The sequence below is a fragment of the Elephas maximus genome, chromosome 18, assembly GCF_024166365.1.
Source record: "Elephas maximus indicus isolate mEleMax1 chromosome 18, mEleMax1 primary haplotype, whole genome shotgun sequence".
NCBI classification, from domain to species: domain Eukaryota; kingdom Metazoa; phylum Chordata; class Mammalia; order Proboscidea; family Elephantidae; genus Elephas; species Elephas maximus.
Window position 1 is genome coordinate 72,349,296 of NC_064836.1, and position 20,293 is coordinate 72,369,588.

Here is a 20,293-nt window from a genome sequence, read left to right on the forward strand (position 1 = left end):
AAGGCAGCTACCTGGCCAACCAACTGGAAGAGATCCATATTCGTGCCAATTCCAAAGAAAGGTGATCCAACAGAATGTGAAAAATATCGAACAATATCATTACTATGACACACAAGTAAAATTTTGCTGAAGATTATTCAAAAGTGGTTGCAGCAGTTACATCAATAGGGAACTGCTGGAAACTCAAGTCAGATTCAGAAGAGGACATGGAACGAGGGATATCATTGCTGCTGTCAGATGGACCCTAGCTGAAAGCTGTTTACCTGTGTTTAGCTGACTACGCAAAGGCATTCGACTGCGTGGATCATAACAAATTGTGGATAACACTGCGAAGAATGGCAATTCCAGAACACTTAATTGTGCTCATGAGGAACCTATACAGAGATTAAGAAGCAATCGTTCAAACAGAACATGGGGATACTGTGTGGTTTAAAAGCAGGAATGGTATGCATCATGGTTTTATCCTCTCACCATACTTATTTAATCTGTATGCTCAGAAAATAACCCAAGAGGCTCAACTAGATGAAGAAGAATGCCACATCAAGATCGGAGAAAGACTCATTAACACCCTGCGATATGCAGATGACACAACCTTGCTTGCTAAAGGAAACCCTGGTGGCGTAGTGGTTAAGTGCTACAGCTGCTAAACAAGAGGTCGTCAGTTCAAATCCGCCAGGTGCTCCTTGGAAACTCTATGGGGCAGTTCCACTCTGTCCTATAGGGTCACTATGAGTCGGAATCAGCTCGACAGGAGTGGGTTTTTGCTTGCTGAAAGTCAAGAGGACTTAGCGCTTACTGATGAAGATCAAAGACCACAGCCTTCAGTATGGATTGCACCTCAACATAAAGAAAACAAAAATCCTCACAACTGGACCAATAAGCAACATCATGATAAATGGAGAAGAGATTGAGGTTCTCAAGGATTTCATTTTACTCGGATCCACAATCAATCCCCATGGGAACGGCAGTCGAGAAATCAACAGACACATTGCACTGGGCAACTCTGCTCCAAAAGACCTCTTTAAAGTGTTAAAAAGCAAAGATATCACCTTGAGGGCTAAGGTGCGCCTGACTGAAGCCAAGGTATTTTCAATTGCCTCATACGCATGCAAAAGGTGGACAATGAATAAGGAAGACCAAAGAAGAATTGACGCCTTTGAATTGTGGTGCTGGTGAAGAATATTGAATATACAACAGACTGCCAAAAGAACAAACAAATCTATCTCAGAACAAGTACAGCCAGAATGCTCCCTAGAAGGATGGCAAGACTTTGTCTCACACCTTTTGGACATGTTATCAGGAGTGGCCGGTCCCTGGAGATGGACATCATGCTTGGTAAAGTGGAGGATGAGCTGCGACACCACCAAGGCTCCACTGTAAAGATTACAGCCTTGGAAACCTTATGGGGCAGTTCTGCTCTACCCTATGGGGCCGCTGTGAGTCGGAATCCACTGGATGGCAATGGGTTTATCTGCCCTTTACAGAATAAGTTTGCCAACTTTGGACTAAATGATTTATTGGGTCCTTTCCAATTTTTTTCCGATTATAAAATTCTTTATATATTCTATAAAACACCTAAAATTTATGTGTTAAGCCTTTCAATCCCTATATCTTTACTGACTTTATGAAGACTGCGTTGTACAAATGATAGCAGATACACATGATGCATTAACCAAACTTTATCATTCCTCTTTTTATTTTTTTTTTCCAGGGTTTAAATAATATTAACAGCTCTTAGAGATATCCAAGTTAACATTCTGTGGCAAAAAAGAAAAAAAAAGTAGACAGTCAGCGAAAAAGAAAAAGACCCTCAACCAAATGGACTAGCACAGTGGCTGCAACTATGGGCTCAAGCCCAGCAACGACCGTACAGACGGCACAGGAGCGGGCAGCGTCTGTTCTCTCGCACACACAGTCGCCATGAGCCAGAACCGATCGGACAGCACCTAACAACAACCCTATCTATCTCAGAGGGATATTAAAAGATTAATATAAAAAAAAAAATGGGATAGTGTAAAAAAGAAAAAGAAAAAAATCCCAATTTTTAATATATCATCGTTCATTCCAGACAAGAGATTTAAAGAAAATATATTAAAATATTATCAGTGGCTATCACTGAGTGGTAAGTTTTGGATTATTTTTGTTGTTGTTGTCAGTTTCCCCATCAAGTAGGTACAGGTAATATTTTCAATTTTATATTTTTCTACATATATTTTTATATAAATAAAATGCATTATTATACAAAGCAGAAAATATTCAGTGTTTTTGTAAATTATGCCTAAGGAAAAATGATATATACTTTCGGGAAGAAGGACTAAAACTATATAAATACTCAATAGTTCACATTACAAATTCATATTACCAATAATTTCATTTAAAACTGATATGGATTGAATTGTACCCCGCCCCCCCAAAAAATAAATGTGTTGGAATCCTAACCCTACAACTGTAAGGAGACTATGCTCAACTACCAATCTATAGATTGGTACTTCAAACCCACCCAACGGCACCATAGACAAGAAGTCTGGTGATCTGCTTCCATAAAGAAAATCCTATGAAGCAGTTCTATTCTGTGACACATGGGGTCACCACGAGCAGGAATCAACTCAAGAGCAAGGGTTTGGTTGTTGGTTTTATACCGTAAATGTAATCCTGTTTGGGAATAGGATTTTCTTTTTTATGCTACTGAGGCCCTATTGGTATAGTGGTGTCCTAAACTTAATCACTTCTAAATTATAAAAAAGCGTAGATTAGACAAGGGAGCAAGCACAAACAGGGAAGTAGACGCCATGTGAAGATAATCAAGGAACCCTGACTTTCCCCCCAGAGCCAAATGGAGAGCTTTCCTCTATAGCTGGTGCCCTGAATTCCAACTTTTAGCCTCCTAAGCTGAGAGAAAATAAATTTGTTCCTTAAAACCGTCCACTTGTGGTATTTTTGTTACAGCAGCACTAAGAAACAACACTAATGTTCTTTAAAAAAAGGCCTTGGATTTAAGAAATATGTATTCTCTACATCAGTATTTTCAAATTGCAGGTTGCAGTCATTAGCGAATTCTGAAGTATATGTACTGCATCAGGATCGGCACGCATTTTTTAAATGAAAGAGCCCAAAAGAGAAAAAGAACATGTCAGAGTGTACTGAATGTAGTAAATATTCTTTGGTAAACTTTTATTTCAGTTTTATGTATATGTATGTATGTATCATATTATCTAAGTCACAATATACTTTCTTCCTGTCAGTTACAATCAAAATCATCTGCAAACAACTGATCTATGTATTATTTATATTCTAGTTTACCAAACGAGTTAGGATGGAAAGTGTTGCATGAAAAACAAAACTGCTCAGAGAAGCGTAAGTTACTTCTTTTTCTTTCTCAGTGAGTAGGAACATGTATATTCAAATCCTTCAATCTTTTCAAAAAAGTCCAAAGCGGCAAATAAACATTCAGAGGCATCACTAAGCATTTTAGTTTTCAAGATTCAAAGAGCAGGAATCACATAAAACTAGCTCTTCATCTTCTGCTTGTTGACTTTCTATCAGACCACTCTTGATTGAATAAAGAGCAATCTCCGAGACAAGAGTGTAATTAGATAAAGGCCGGTAATCACTTGCCTAAGTGGTAAATTTGATCCAGCACTGCAACCAACCACTAGGGAGAGCTCAAAGGCTCTCTACCTACCACCTCCCATCCATTAACTTCCCATTTTACCCTTAAGGAGGAGTTTTAATGAGTTAAGAACAAAATGAAATCCTTTAAAAAAACCTAACTGTAAGGTATAGGATAGAGGCTGGAAGGAGCAAAGGGGATTAAAGTGCTCTTCTTTTTGAGTTCCTTCATTTTCATTCTTTTCCTGTCCCTGCAGTGTTGTTACAATCCATGTCTCAGGGATACCACCTCCTACAGTGCAGCCCTCCACCTGAGAAGACTAAGCACAACCAGGGTGGAGCCCAGAAGAAAGAAAGAAATCAAATAATGAGCAATTTTTCTTCCTGTCCAAATTATATTTTTTTAATTGTCCTTTAGGTGAAAGTTTATAGCTCAAGATGATCTCTCATACAAAAGTTCATATACATATTGTTATGGGACATTACTTGCAATCCCCACAATGTGACAGCACATTCCCCCTTTGGGCCCCAGGTTTATTGTGTCTGTTTAACCTGTTCCTGTCCCTCCCTGCCTCTCTTCCTTCCTCCGGACAGGAGCAGCCCATTTGGTCTCATTTTTTTGGATCCAACTGAACCAAGAAGCAGACCTCTCCGCATATTATTTTCTGTCTTGTTGGATATGTAGTAACCAAAAATTTTTTCCATCTGTAGCTTCTCTTTTCACTCTTTTGGTAAAGTCTTTTGACGAGTGTTTAAGTATTTGATTTTTAGGAGCTCCCAGTTATCTAGTTTCTCTTAGGGTGCTTGTGTATTCTTAGTTATGGTTTATATATTATTTATGCCATTTATTAGGGCTCTTAGTGTTATTCTTATTTTTTCTACCATGATTTTTATCATTTTAGATTTTATACTTAGGACTTTGATCCATTTTGATTAGTTTGTGTACAGGGTGTGAGGTATGCATCTTGTTTCATTTTATCACAGATAGATATTCAGTTATGCCAGCACCATTTGTCAAATTGTTTTTTCCTCATTTAATGGACTCTGGACTTCTGTCAAATATCAGCTGCTCATAAGAGGATGGATTTACATCTGGATTCTCAATTCTGTTCCATTGGTCTATATATCTCTTGTTGTACCAGTACCAGGCTATTCTGACTACCATGGAGATATACTAGGTTCTAAAATCAGGTAGTATGAAGCCTCCCATTTTGTCCTTCTTCAGTAATGCTTTACTTATCCAGGGCCTCTTCCCTTTCCATATGAAGTCGGTGATTTGTTTCTCCATCTTTTTAAAAAATGCAGTTGGAATATGGATCAGGATTGTGTTGTAGGTCGCTTTGGGTAGAACTGACATTTTCACAATGTTGAGTATTCCTATCCCTGAGCGTGGTATGTTTTTCCACTTACGTAGGTCTCTTTTGGTTTCTTGCAGTAGTGTCTTCTAGTTTTCTTTTTATAGGTCTTTTGTGACTCTGGTTAGGTTTATTTCTAAGTACTTTATCTTCTTGGGGGCTATTGTAAATGGTATTGATTTGGTGATTTTCTTTTTGAAGTTCTCTTTGTTGGTGTAGAGGAATTCAACTGATTTTTGTATGTTTATCTTGTATCTTGATATTTTGCTGACATCTTCTATTAGTTCCAGTAGTTTTCTTGTGCATTCTTTGGGCTTTTCTGTGTATAAGATCACATCATCTGCAAATCTGGATACTTCTACTTCTTCCTTACCAATTTCTCTTGCCTTATTGCTCTGGCTAAGGCCTCCAGCACAATGCTGAATAAGAGTGGTGATAAAGGGCATCCTTCTCTGGTTTCTGTTCTCAAGGGAATGCTTTCAGACTCTCTTCATTTAGGATGATGCCGACTATTTGCTTTGTATAAACGCCCTTTATTATGTTGAGCAATTTCCCTTCTATCCCTATTTTGCTGAGAGTTTTTATCATGAATGGGTGTTGGACTTTGTCAGATGCCTTTTCTGCATCAATTGATAAGATCATGAGATTCTTATCTTTTGTTTTATTTACATGATGGATTACACTGATTGTTTTTCTAACGTTGAACCATGCCTGCATACCTGGTATGAATCTGGCTTGGTCATGATGAATTAATTTTTAATATGTTGCTGAATTCTACTGGATAAAATTTTGTTGAGGATTTTTGAGTCTATGTTCCTGAGGGATACTGGTCTGTAATTTTCTTTTCTTTTCTTTTTGTGGTATCTTTATCTGGCTTTGGTATCAGGGTTATGCTGGCTTCACAGAATGAGTTCAGGAGTATTCCTTCCTTTTCCATGCTCTGAAACATCTTTAGTAGTAGTGGTGTTAACTCTTCTCTGAAAGTCTGATAGAATTCTCCAGTGAAGCAATCGGGGCCAGGGCTTTTTTTAATTACCTCTTCAATCTCTTCTTTTGTTATGAGTTTATTTAGTTTTTCTCTCTGGGTTTGCGTTAGTTTATGTAGGCAGTGTGTTTCTACAAGTTTGCCTATTTCCTCTACGTTTTCAAATTTGTTAAAGCACAATTTTTCATAGTACTCTGTTATGATTTTTATTTCAGTTGGGTCTGTTGTAGTAACACCCATGTCATCTCTTATTGGGGTTATTTGCTTTCCCTCCTGTTTTTCTTTTGTCTCTTTGGCCAATGGCTTATCAGTTCTGTTCACCTTTTCCAAGAACCAGCTTGCTGTTTCTTTCAATTGTTTTTCTATTCTCTATTCCATTTATTTCTGCCCTAATTTTTATTCTGTCCTTTCTTCTGGTGTCCAAGGGCTTCTTTTGTTGCTGTCTATTTGTTCAAGTTGTAGGGTTAGTGTTTTGATTTTGGCCCTTTCTTCTTTTTGGATGTGTGCATTTATTGCTATAAACTGACCTCTGAGCACTGCTTTTGCTGTCTCCCAAAGGTTCTGGTAAGATGTGTTTTCATTCTCATTTGATTCTATGAATTTCTTTATACCATCCTTGATTTCTTCTATAACCTAGTAGTTTTTGAGCAAGGTGTTGTTCAGTTTTCAAGTATTTGATGCTTTCCCCTTGCTGTTTCTGTTCCTGATTTCTACCTTTAAGGCTTTAGGGTTCGAAAAGATGCTCTGGGATATTTCAAGCCAGAGGAGTGCGAAGAAATGGGCCTCAGAGCAGTTGCTCAGGTCTGCCTCTAGCTTAGACTTGTGCTAACACAGCAACAACGGCCCTGGAAGGCTCACATATTTTCCAGTTCACTTTCGCATAATGAAAAACTAGACAAACATCTGAGCTATTGAAGGCAGACACTGGAATTACCTGGGGAGATTTCTCCATATTAAATTCACTGTGTTGGTCAGCAATTCTGAAATGACTTCGTATGTATAAAAGCATTAAGTAAAAAAGCAGATATATTATTGATAACGAGAACCAGATACCTTACTGTTAGAGGAAAAAAAAAAAGTTAAAATAAGAAAACGAAGCCTAGAATGAACTTTATGGGACTTAGTCAGAATCCAAAGTATTATGAACATATGTTTTTATAATATACAAAGAACTATATCCAGAAATATAAATCTATTTGTATACACAGATTAACACACATACATATATCTCACAGCTCTGAGAGAGGCCAGAAGTAATAACATCCCAGTAGCTAGCCAGCTTAATCCATAAGGAGCCCTGGTGGCACAATGGGTAAGTGCTCAGCTGCTTAACCAAAAGGTCAGCAGTTTGAACCCACTAGCAGCTCCACGGCAGAAAAGACTTGGCAATCTGCTCCCACAAAGACTACAGACTAGGAAACCCAATGGAGCAGTTCTGCTTTGTTCTACAGGGTTATTATGATTTGGAATTGACTTGATGGCACACAAAAACAACAATAGCTGGTTCCTAAATATTATTCTCCAGTAAAGGACATGAGGGCTCCTTGGACAAGTTGACCCCAGAGCTGAGACAAAGAAAATATAATATGAGCCTGGAGCATCTTGTACCAGAAAGTAAAAAAGAAAACACTGAAAAAAGGATGCTGGCATGTCAAGTAGGCCAAAGAGCCAACCTTGAAAGAGCTCTCAATGCAAAAACTGGAACAATTTACACAATAAAATAAGTAACAATAGCATTAGACTATAACCTACACAAGAAAATTAAAATTCCACAAGAACACACATATACATACATAAAGAGGGATGGCTGGCTATTCCTTACAGAATAATTCCAATTAATGAACATAGCAAGAATGAGGGAAATAGAAAGCAAGCATTAGAACATTACAGTAATAACTGTTGCACGCAAGATCTACTAGTGGGTACTTAAATTAGTGGGAGAAAACTTGAAGAGAAACAGGATATTTATATAATCTCAAAGTATTTCTCCCAAAATATTAATTAAAAACAGAAAAAAAGAAGTAACTTTACAGTGGAGAAAACTAGCACACATCAGTTCAGCCAAGTGATCAAGGTTACTACCATCAGTAATAAGACAGTGATATACCATGTACTGAGAAAGGTATACCATTTCTCCAGTACTCTTATTAAAAATTTATAATCTCAATCTAGTCATGACAAAACATCAGATAAACTAATATTGATGGACATTTTACAAAATTATTGACCAGTAGTCTTCAAAAGTATCAAGGCCATCAAAGACAAGGAAAGATAGTAACCGTCACAGATTAGAGGAAACTAAGGAGACATGACAACAAAATGCAATGTGGAATCCTAGATTGTACCTTGGAACATAAAAAGGACATCAGTGGAAAAACTGGTGAAATCTGAACAAAGTCTACAGTTGTTCTTCCTGTTGTTAGAGCCGTCAAGTCGCTTCCGACTCACAACAACCCTATGCACACCAGAACAAAACACCACTCAGTCCTGTGCCATCCTCACAATTGTTGCCATGCTTGAGTCCATTGTTGCAGCCACTGTGTCAATCTGTCTCGTTGAGAGTCTTCCTCTTTTTCCCTGACCCTCTCCCTTACCAAGCATGACGTCTTTCTCCAGAGACTGATCCCTCCAGATAACACGTTCAAAGTATGTCAGATGTAGTCTCACCATCCTTGCTTCTAAGGTATGTTCTGATTGTACTTCTTCCAAGACAGATTTGTTCATTCTTTTGCAGTCCATGATACATTCAGTATTCTTCACCAACACAATTCAAAGGCATCAATTCTCCTTTGGTCTTCCTTATTCATGGTCCAGCTTTCATATGCATATGACGCAATTGAAAACATCATGGCTTGGGTCAGGCACCCCTTAGTCTTCAAGGTGACATCTTTGCTTCTCAACACTTTAAAGAAATCTTTTGCAGCAGATGTGCTCAACGCAATGGGTCTTTTGATTTCCTGACTGCTGCTTCCATGGCTGTTAATTGTGGATCCAAGTAAAATGAAATCCTTGAGAATCTCAATCTTTTCTGTTTATCGTGATGTTGCTTACTGGCCCAGTTGTGAGGATTTTTGTTTTCCTTATGTTGAGGTGTAATCCATCCTGAAGGCTGTGGTGTTTGATCTTCATCAGTAAGTGCTTCAAGACCTCTTCACTTTCAGCAAGCAAGGATGTGTCGTCTGCATAACGCAGGGTGTTAATGAGTTTTTCTTCAATTCTGATGCTGGTTCTTCTCCATAGGGTCCAGCTTCTTGGAGTATCTGCTCAGCATACAGCCTAAACAGGTATGGTGCAAGGATACAACCCTGACGCACACCTTTCCTGGCTTTAAACCATGCAGTATTCCCTTGTTCTGTTTGAACCATTGCCTCTTGATCCATGTATAGATTCCTCATAAGCACAATTAAGTGTTTTGGAATTCTCATTCTTCGCAATGTTATCCATAATTTGTTATGATCCACACAGTCGAATGCCTTTGCATAGTCAATAAAACACAGGAAAACATCTTTCTGGTATTCTCTGCTTCAGCCAGGATCTGTGTGACATCAGCAATAATATTCCTGGTTCTACAACCTCTCCTAAATCTGGCTTGAAGTTCTGGCATTTCTCTGTTGACATACTGCTGCAGCCGCTTTTTAATGATCTTCAGCATGTGATATTAATGATATTGTTTGATAATTTCCACATTCCATTGGATCACTTTTCTTGGGAATAGGCATAAATATGGATCTCTTCCAATCGGTTGGCCAGGTAGCTGTCTTCCAAATTTCTCAGCATAGACAAGTGAGTACTTCCAGCACTGCATCCATTTGTTGAAACATCTCAGTTGGTATTCCGTCAATTCCTGGAGCCTTTTCGCAATGCCTTCAGCGCAGCTTGGACTTCTTCCTTCAGGACCAGTGGTTCCTGATTGGATGTTACCTCCTAACATGGCTGAACGTCAACCAACTCTTTTTGGTATGATGACGCTGTGTATTCCTTCCACCTTCTTTCGATGCTTCCTGGTCATTTAATATTTTCCCCATAGAATCCTTCACTATTGCAACAAATCTATTCTTGAGATGGTCTCTAAATTCAGGTGGGATATACTCAAGGTCATACTTTCACATTCATGGACTTGCTCGAATTTTCTTCAGTTTCAACTTGAACTTGCACACAAACAACTGATAGTTTATTCTGCAGTTGCCCCCTAGCCTTGTTCTAATGGATGATACTGAATTTTTCCATCGTCTCTTTGCACAGATGTAGATAATTTGATTCCTGTGTATTCCACATGCATAGTCACCATTTACGTTGGTGAAAAAAAGTGTTTGCAAACGCAGTCGTTGGTCTTGCAAAATTCTATCATGTGATCTATGGCATCGTTTCTATCACCAAGTCCTCATTTTCAACTACTGATCCTTCTTCATTTCCAACTTTCATATTCCAATCACCAGTAATTATCAATGCATCCTGATTTCATGTTCAATCAATTTCAAACTGCGGAAGTTGGTAAAAATCTTCAATTTCTTCATCTTTGGCCTTAGTGGTTGGTATGTAAATTTGAATAACAGTCATATTAACTGGTCTTCCTTGTAATCATATGGGTATTATCCTATCACTGACAGCACTGTACTTCAGGGGCTATAGCTACTAGTATTGTACAAATGATTTCTTTCTTTGCTAATCTTAGATCTTGGTTTTGATAATTACATCATGGTTATGTAAGACGTTAAAATTAGGGGAAGCTAGTAAAGGTTGGCACAATGGTGAAGAACTCAGCTGCTAACCAAAAGGTTGGCAGTTCAAATCTACCAGTCCTTCTTTAGAAACCCTATGAGGCAGTTCTACTCTGTCCTATAGAATTGCTGTACAAGTCAGAATCGACGCAACGGCAGTGGAGTTTTTTCTTTTTTTTAAGGTAAAGATGTAGGAATTCTCTGCCCTGTTTTGTAGCTTTTCTGTAAATCTAAAATTATTTCAAAATTAAAAGTTTCAAACAATGCCTAGGCCCCGCTCCAAGGAGCTCCCCCAAGAAAGAGAAGTGAGTACATGCTTTCTGAAAAGGCTACCCAAGTGATTCTGATGTGATGGTCTGGATAAGGACCACTGCCCTGTTGATAATAACTAGTGATCATTTCCCTTTGCACATATCTCCCTTAGGAACTGAGCAGCCATGAGGGGCATCATTTTTAATAAAGAGATTCTGAACTAGCTATTTATTTATTTGCTTCTTAGTCATTCATTCATTCATTTACTTGCCATATCATTGAAATATGAAGCCTTGAGAAACAGCACCCTTTTTACTTGTCATTGTTTTGAAGTCCTTTCATTAAAACATAACTTTTCACTACACAAAGTCTCACCAAAAGAATGATATTCTTAACACAAAAGACACCTGTCACCCAGCACATTTCCAAACTAAATCTACAGAATTCCAGACTGGCAAAGGGGTTACAATAAAACCTTAGGAGTCTAAGCCAATTAACGTAATTGTTATCAGTAAGTTGTATGCCTGTAAAAAGCTGAAATGGCAAATGTATGTGATAGATATATTTATAACAAGGACAAAAAGGAGAGAGACAGAGTAGCTGCTGAGGCTGCTTATGTACAACCAAACACATCATGGGATTAGGTTCCTTGATTTGGAGCCTTAGGGTCATGGTTTCATGGGACATCCCAGTTGAATGGCCTAATAACGTATTTAGTGCTTCTCTTCTACCTCCTAGTTCATTGCATAGTGTCTGGGGTCTTAAAATCTTGTTAGTGGCCATCCAAGGCACACTAATTGGTCTCTATTCACCTGGAGCAACAGAGGAAGAAGGAAAGTCAGGAGTAGAAGGGAAAAATGGAATGTGTGCCTAACTGCCTCCGCGAACAACCACCTCCTCTGTCATGAAACTAGGAAGAACTGGATGGTACTCGACTACTATTATTGGACATTTTGATCAAAGATTCTATAGAAGAATTCTGATCACAAGGGGAAAATCCAGAACAGAATTTCAAAGTCTCACGGAATCCAGACTTTCTGAAGCCACTGAGGCTAAATGAACACCCAAAACTGCTGTCTTGAGGTCATCTTAAACCTTAAACCAACAATATTCCCTAAAGTCTTAAAATCAAACAATAGTTTAGCTTAACTAGTAAAAAATGCCTGACTTGAACATTATGCTCTTTTAAGAACTATCTATATGTGATCAAATTAACAACAGCAACAGGAAAGATTAGACAGAAACCCTAGGGGGCAGTGAGTTTATCTTAATGGGGGAGGAACAATCCAGAAAAGGAGGGTAAGAATGGTTGTACCACTCAAAAAATGTAATCAATGTCACTGAATCGTACATGTAGAACTGCTGAACTGATGAATGTTTTGGGTGTATATTCTCAACAACAAAAAAGTAAATTATAAAAAAAAACCTTTGGAATCTAAAACTCTTCTAACACTACTTAAGCAAGACCTATAATCTTAAATAATCTTTAAGTAATTTTAACTAAATGAAAGTTGTTCTTTTCTGAAAATGCACTAGCATACCTTTCTAGTAAGATGAAAATTTATAGCCAAAAACACATAGATTAAAAATTAAACCAAAAAAAAAAAAAAGATGTTCTCAAAATAACAGACACTTTCATTGGTAGTTATGTGGCTAACTTTTTTTTCAAAAGGTAATAAAACATTAACTGACATCAATATAGGAAACTATGATACAGCTAAAATGAATGGATCAAATATGAAACCTCTTCCACTTTCATTTGAAAGCTTTGAGCTCCCTCTACCGAAAATCTGTATTAAACTTTTGCAACTTAAGGTGGCAATTTGATGCCTTTGGCTAAAGTCTAATTAATGACCTCCAATGAATGCTGGGTGTAATAAGATCCTCTTGCTTTTATAAAATGTACGTATTTTTAAGAGGTACTTTTTCTTACAAATCTGTGAAGCTTATTTTAAAGTTGAATTCTATGTATTTAGAAGAGTTCTTTAAAAATTTTTTTTCAAAAGAATCTCAATGAGAAATCAAACTGAAAATATACTGAAACATTTTGATCAGTCTGACCTACTAGAGAGTTTTCAATAAACATATACACCAGACTACAAAAGGCAAAAAAGCAATCAGAACTGCAATTAGAAAAGTAACCTCCAGTCAGTGAACAGTGGTTGACTGACTGATCTGTGTATTTAGGTTTGAGAAGGCCTTTCCAAGTAAACACCAAAACAGAGGAGCCAAACACCGGCAGATTTTTAACAAAAAAATGGAAGATATACTGTGAAAGGAAACCCTGGTGGCGTAGTGGTTAAGTGCTACGGCAGCTAACCAAAGGGTAGGCAGTTCGAATCCACCAGGCACTCCTTCGAAACTCTGTAGGGCAGTTCTACTCTGTCCTATAGGGTCGCTATGAGTCGGAATCAACTCAACGGCACTGGGTTTGGTTTTGGGGTTTTTTGGATACTGTGAAAGATACTATAAACAAAGTAAAATGACAAATAGAAGATTTCTCTTTACTTTTGCAACACACGTTATGAATTGAATTGTTCCACAAAACAATATGTTAAAGCCTCATCTCTGTATCTGTGAATATGACCCTGTTCAGAAATACAGACTTTCTTTTGTTATGTTAATGAAGTCTTACAAGAGTAGAGTGGGTTCTAAACTTAATCCCTTCTTAAAAAACCCAGTGCTGTCGAGTCGATTCTGACTCATAGCGACCCTATAGGACAGAGCAGAACTGCCCCATAGAGTTTCCAAGGAGCGCCTGGTAGATTTGAACTGCCAAACCTTTTCATTAGCAGCCGTAGCACTTAACCACTACATCACCAAGGTTTTCAATCCCTTCTTAGTGATGTCTTATTAAAAAAAAAAAAAAGACATCTAGATGCACACAGGGGGAACAGACAATATGAGGAACTGTCTGCAAGCCATGGAATGCCAATAAATGCCCAAGGCTATAAAGCTAACTGAGACTAGGAAGGACCTTCCCCTACAGCCAAAACAGAGAGAGCATAGCCCTGCCAAAAAACCTAAATTCACTCTTCTCAACTCCAAAGCTGTGAGACAATAAATTTTTGATCTCTAAAACTACCCAGTTGTGGTATTTTTGTTACAGTAGCATTAGGAAACTAAAACAACATATAACAAAGAGTTCATATATTTAATAAGAGTTCTACAAATCAATAAGAAACAAATGAACACCCCAATATGGGCAAAGACTAAGTAGAGAACTCATATTCAAAATACAAAAAACATCTTCACTAATTTTTTTAATTAAAACAATTATATTTATTTCTGCCTATAGACTGTAAACAATTTTTTTAAATGGTAAAACCTAGTTCTGTTTAGAATATAAGATAATGGCATTACAAGGATTTACTAGAATACGTTAAGACACACATATATAGGCCCCTTGCTATAAAACACTGATATAGACAAAAAGTGCAAAATATTCTCAATGTCCACTCATAAGGAAGTACACTTAAAAAAAAAAAAAAGATATAGTAAATCTCTATGTACTGATGTGAAAAGTTATCAAATTAAAAAAGAAAAGGTAATTCTGGAACAGTACTTAACAGTATGATGTCATTTATGTAAAACAGCATAAGCGTCTGTGTGTGTATTTGCTGTTAGTTGTTGAATCGATTCCAACTCATGGCAACCCCACGTGTGCAAAGTAAAACTGCCCCACGGAGTTTTCAAGGTTGTGACCTTTCGGAAGCTGATCACCAGGCCTGTCTGGGTAGGTCTGAACGACCAGCCTTTTGTTTAGTAGTCCAGTGACTAACCATTTGTACCACCATATGTGTGTATATTTGCGTGTATTTGTGTGTGTGTGACATTTATAGATGAAAACATATGTATATAAAAACAAACTATTAACAGTGTTATCACTGCAAAATGGAATCAATGAATGACTTACGTTATCTACTATTTAAATATTTCACAATGGAATTATTGTTAACAAGTGACAATATTTTAAAATACTCGTTTAAAAATTAAACGACAAACGCTCTCACTTACTGAAGCCTGTAGACGTTTCACACACATTTTTTTATTTACTTCTCCAGCATACCTAAGCCTTACCTCATTTTACAGATGAGGAAAACTGAGATGCAGTAAAGTTAAGCAAACTGCCCAGGACAACACAGCTGCAATTCAAACCTGTACTAAACAGGTTAGCACACTATAGTAATGATTTAGTAAATGTTAGAAAGTGTAGTAAAGATTTAGTAAATGTTAGAAAGTGGTATAGGAGTAATAAAAGCTTAATAAATTAATGGTAGAAATGCTGGTGCCATCCAGTCGACTCCGATTCACAGCAACCCTATAAGACAGACCTGCCCCACAGGGTGTCCAAGGAGTGGTCCTGGTTAAGCGCTAGGCTGCTAACCAAAAAATTGGCAGTTCCAATCCGCCAAGAGGCTCCTTGAGAGAAAGACCTGGTGTCCTCCTCCTGTGAAAATTAAAACCGAAAAAACCAAACCCACTGCTGTCAAGTTGATTCCAACTCATAGTGACCCTACAGGACAGAGTAGAAATGCCCTATAGGGTTTCCAAGGAGCAGCTGGTGGATTGAAACTGCTGGCCTTTTGGTTAGCAGCCGAGCTCTTAACCACTGCACCAACAGGGCTCCCCTATAAAGATTACCGCCTAGAAAACCCTGTCTACTGTCATATGCGGTCACTATGAGTTGAAATAGACTCAACTGCACCTAATAACAATGTTAAATAAAAACTGTCATCTGGGAAAAAATAAATACGCTACTTCAAAGAGACCATTTTAACTTGAATTTTCTGCTCACCCTTGGTATTTTCTATCATTGTTTGATATCTGATTTAAAGTTGCCCTCCCCCCTCCCCCCACACACACATAATTTCATTCAGGTTGTCTGTTATTATCAATAACAGTTCTGAACACTGAAGTTGTCTCAGTTGTTCGGGCTAAGTGGCTAAAGCAAGACTTTTAGTCTTTTGTATGATATTCTTCAATCTGCATGATCAAGGGCTCGATTTCAGCAGAACCCTCCTCAGTGTCCACAGTCATAGCCTTCATTTTTCAACCCACCAATTTCACGAGTTGCTACCTGACTTTGGTATGTTCCTAATAAGAGTTGGCACATTTATCAAATTCTGTACAATAACAATAACGTTAGAGCATCAGCATCAGTCTCCTTCTCAAAAGATCTAGGAGCCCTGGTGGCACAGTGCTTAAGGCATTCAGCTGCTAACCAAAAGGTTGGCAGTTTGAACCCACCAGTCGCTCTGAGGGAGAAAGATGTGGCAGTCTGCTTTCATAAAAATTTACAATCTTGGAAACTCTATCAGGCAGTACTCCTCTGTCCTATACAATCACTATGAGGTGGAACTGACTCGACGGCAGTGGGTTTTTGGTTTGGTCTCAAAAGATCTAAATTTTTGTTCACTCTTCCTAATTTTGAGATGGGCAGGCTAGGAGGAGGTTGGATACAGCAGGAGTCCCATTCTGAGCCTACCCTGTGTTCGTCCTATATTTATTTCAGTTCTACTGGGGCAAATCTCTTGAAGTGATGGCCATACTTGGTGTCTATTTTCATGGACACCCTGGATTCTGCTCAGAACAAATTCACTTTAAGGGAAGAGAGAACTAAAGCCTCATTTAAGCAGAGCCAACACCAGCTGCCATCAAGTCAATTCCAGCTCATAGTGAACCAGCGTCTATCAGAATAGAACTGCGCTCTGTAGGATTTTCAATGGCTGATTTTTCAGAAGTAGATCACTAGGTCTTTCTTCCAAGGTGCCTCTGGGTGAACTCAAACCTCCAACCTTTCAGTTAGCAGCTAAGCCTATTAGCCGTTTGCACCACCCAGACACTCCAAGGAGAGTAATATTCCTCTTTAAACCAAATGGTGATGCTGATATGCTGTGACAAGCCTTGGCAACACTGGTAATGGCAACAGCGGTAGCCGTGATTTCAGGATCAGACATCAACAGCCTCAGCACAAATGGCTTCAGTAGCGTTGTCATGGATTGAATTATGTCCCCCCAAAAATACGTGTATCAACTTGGTTAGGCCATGATTCCCATTACTCTGTGGTTGTCCTCCATTTTGTGATTGTAATTTTATGTTGAGAGGATTAGGGTGGGATTGTAACACCACCCTTACTCAAGTCACCTCCCTGATCCAAGGTAAAGGGAGTTTCCCTGGGGTGTGGCCTGCACCACCTTTTATCTCTTAAGAGGTAAAAAGGAAAGGGAAGCTAGCAAAGAGTTGGGGACCTCATACCACCAAGAAAGTAGCACCAGGAGCAGAGCGCGTCCCTTGGACGCGGGGTCCCTGCGCCTGAGAAGCTCCTCGACCGGGGGAAGATTGAGGACAAGGACCTTCCTCCAGAGCCAACAGAGACAGAAAGACTTCCCCTGGAGCCGATGCCCTGAATTTGGACTTGTAGCCTACCAGACTGTGAGAAAATAAATTTCTCTTTGTTAAAGCCATCCACTTGTGGTACTTCTGTTATGGCAGCACTAGACGACTAAGACAAGCATCAACTATAGCAACAGCCTTTAATGGCTTTCGATAGCAGTAGCGACAAGAGACATACAAATAATGACTATTACTTATTAGTCAGCTGTTATATCCCAGGCACTTTACTAAGAACTTTACATAGCAGTCTCCTTAAATCTGTAGAATAATACTATAAAGTGTGTATTATTATCCTAGATTTAAAGATAAGTAACTTGCCCAAGGCAAGTCAGCATGTGAGCTGTACGGTTAAGATCTGAACTTAGCTGTGTGGCTCCAAAGTTTATGCTTCTTCCAAAAGTAAAAGTCAAAGAAAACTGCCACCAAGAGAATGAATTTTCAGGGCCCACATCAAATACCTCCTGGAAATTTCCAGAACTGTTTAGAAATGGCTTGAGGAGAGCCAGAAATCCCACAGAATATACTCTGGCTGGGAACAGCCAGAAATTTTATACCTATTATTATTAAACCTCAGCTCAGATTGGTATAAAGTCTGAAAAATACAGGCAATTCAATATTTTCACAGAATCTTCACAATAGTGCTACTTCCCATAACAGCATGAATGTGCTTTGATGTCACTTGAGTTCCATGGCAATGGTACATCATCATAAGTTACTTTCCTTATATTTTCATTTGCATAATATTGTAATATATAGGTACAAAGAATTCTCACATACGGGATATAAAGAAATAATACAACAATTCTGTGAGGTAGAAAGGACATTCAAAATCATTTCTCTTTTTACAACTCAGGAAACTAAACAGCAAGGTTAAATAGCATGAACATTAACCTAAGTGTACGAAATTCATTACGCACTGAGCTAAGCACTGAGTATAAAGGAAAATAAGACATGATACCTCTTCTCAAGTAAAAAACCAGGGTCTAGCAGAGGTGGCAAAAACAAACACCTACAACATAATATGATAAATACATTTCTAATATATCCAACTTTTCATTAAATTTAGTAACTAGGTAATGCCACTGAAACTCTCATTTTCTTCAGCAAACTTAGAAAGAGATCTAATAAAAGTATAAATTTAAAATGGCCACGGATAATTCACTAAAAGAAACCTAGGTGAAAACATAAAATATTTGCCAAAAGGAGAAAAATTCAGAAGTTCATAAAAAATAGAGTTTATAAAAATAAGATGTGTTAGAAGTATAAGAAATTAGTAGTAAATCTTTAAAGAGGTAACTATAAATGGTCTTCAATGTAGCCAGGTTTATGAGAGAAATACAAACTGGAAAATTCCTTTGGATGGTTCATGGGGAAAAAATTTAAGGTCAATTTTTTACTCGGATCAAAACTCTTTATTCTACAGACTGAAAGTAGAAAAACAGAAAAAGAAGCTTCAGGAGTTCAGGAGAAACAAAAGTTAAATGAGTTAAACGATCTACTGGTATTTACTAACCATCCCCTAACCTTTTTCCACAAATTCCTACTTGACTACTGAGTACTTCTGTTGCCCACACGGGCCTCTCCTAGAGCTTAAAACAAAGGTGACTTTAGATTTATGCATTTCTGACATAGTAGGCTGTGTTTGTTAACGGAATTCAGCTCTGTCAAACCATGTTTGTGAGGAATGCATTCAGTTATTCATTCAATAAATATTTAGTGAGTATTGTCAGGTACATGTTAGAATCCGAGGTAGAACAGTAAACAAGACAAGATGGATAACTGGATAGATAGACAGGCGAACAGATGGATGGACAGGGCAGGGAAGACGGTAAGAATATAGCAACAGATATCGGGGTATGGATTTCAATTATAACAGATTAAGAAACTGGAATATTGAAATAGGTAACTAAATTTTCATTAAGAGTCTGCATCCATTTTCCCAAAATGTAAAGTGTCCAATACTTTTAGAAACTGTTATTAGTGATGGACTGTTGGTAATGACAGCCATGCCACCCACCAGAGGGGACAAGCCACAGCAGCCATCAGAGTACATTTACTTCATGTTTAGCAATAACGTATCTGTGGGAAAATAATGGGGAGGGCTCATGAGAGTAAGTATAATATTTATTTTGAGTAAAGTTATCACTAAACATACCTTTCAGATAAAAAACATCTCTTGGGAGGATTTAGATTTTGACAAGATTCTAGGTTGCCATCAGGTGATGAGGAAAGTTGCTCTGATTGCAAGTTGTCTGTATCACCCAAACTGGCCTCAGTTACAGGTAGGGTCTGTATGTATTTTCTTCCTAACTCCGTTCCCAGGACATTCGTCAATATAACTCTGGGTATCCTGTCACACAGAACAACAAACACTGTACTGTACTGAAGTTTTCAGTGAAAACATGTATTCTAGGAAGCTGAATTTTCAAACATTTTCTTCTTAGCACAAGTAAGAGATTAGAACTGTAACACTCTAGAAATCAACCAATGAACACTCAAAAATCTAGATAAACACATTCTTTTTTATGTTTCTAGAAGTACTTCTTTCTTATAAATTGGCAAAGATTAACCTACAACTACAATCAGACTTTAACAAGTAGCCAGTTTTAAAACTGTACTAAATGCTTTTGGGTACATAAAATTTTGACCAATTTTTCTTAAAAAATGCACTCTTTTTCTTTTCCAGTAGCTGTTCAAAACAGAGGTAAGTGCAAAATTAAACTGACCAATTCAAGAAAGCTTTGTTATTCTCTTCAACAGAAAGTTCCTCAATAAACAATTACATACAAACAATTACATCATTGGAAAATAACAAACGCTAAATCCAACAAGAAGATATCACTCAGATTGCATCTACGGCAACAACAGATTCCTTATGAAAACAGCACATATACTGATGGTAGTGTATGTAATTTATATAATACCACTGGGGAAAGAGTCAATAAGTTAAATGTGTAGGAAATTAGAGTGTATTTTTA

At 37.9% G+C, this 20,293-nt stretch overlaps 1 protein-coding gene across 5 annotated transcripts in view; it reads right to left on the bottom strand.

Annotated features, from left to right (window-relative positions):
• The window catches only part of SENP7 (SUMO specific peptidase 7), a 175,075-nt gene that overhangs the window by 67,538 nt on the left and 87,244 nt on the right, over positions 1-20,293 (bottom strand). For 3 of the 5 annotated variants that reach the window (XM_049858316.1, XM_049858315.1, XM_049858318.1), the window contains exon 6: positions 19,471-19,665. The exons of the other annotated variants lie outside the window; for them this stretch is intronic. In XM_049858316.1, the coding sequence (XP_049714273.1) occupies positions 19,471-19,665 (195 nt within the window). The remainder of the gene's footprint in view (positions 1-19,470; positions 19,666-20,293) is intronic. 5 annotated transcript variants of the gene reach the window in all.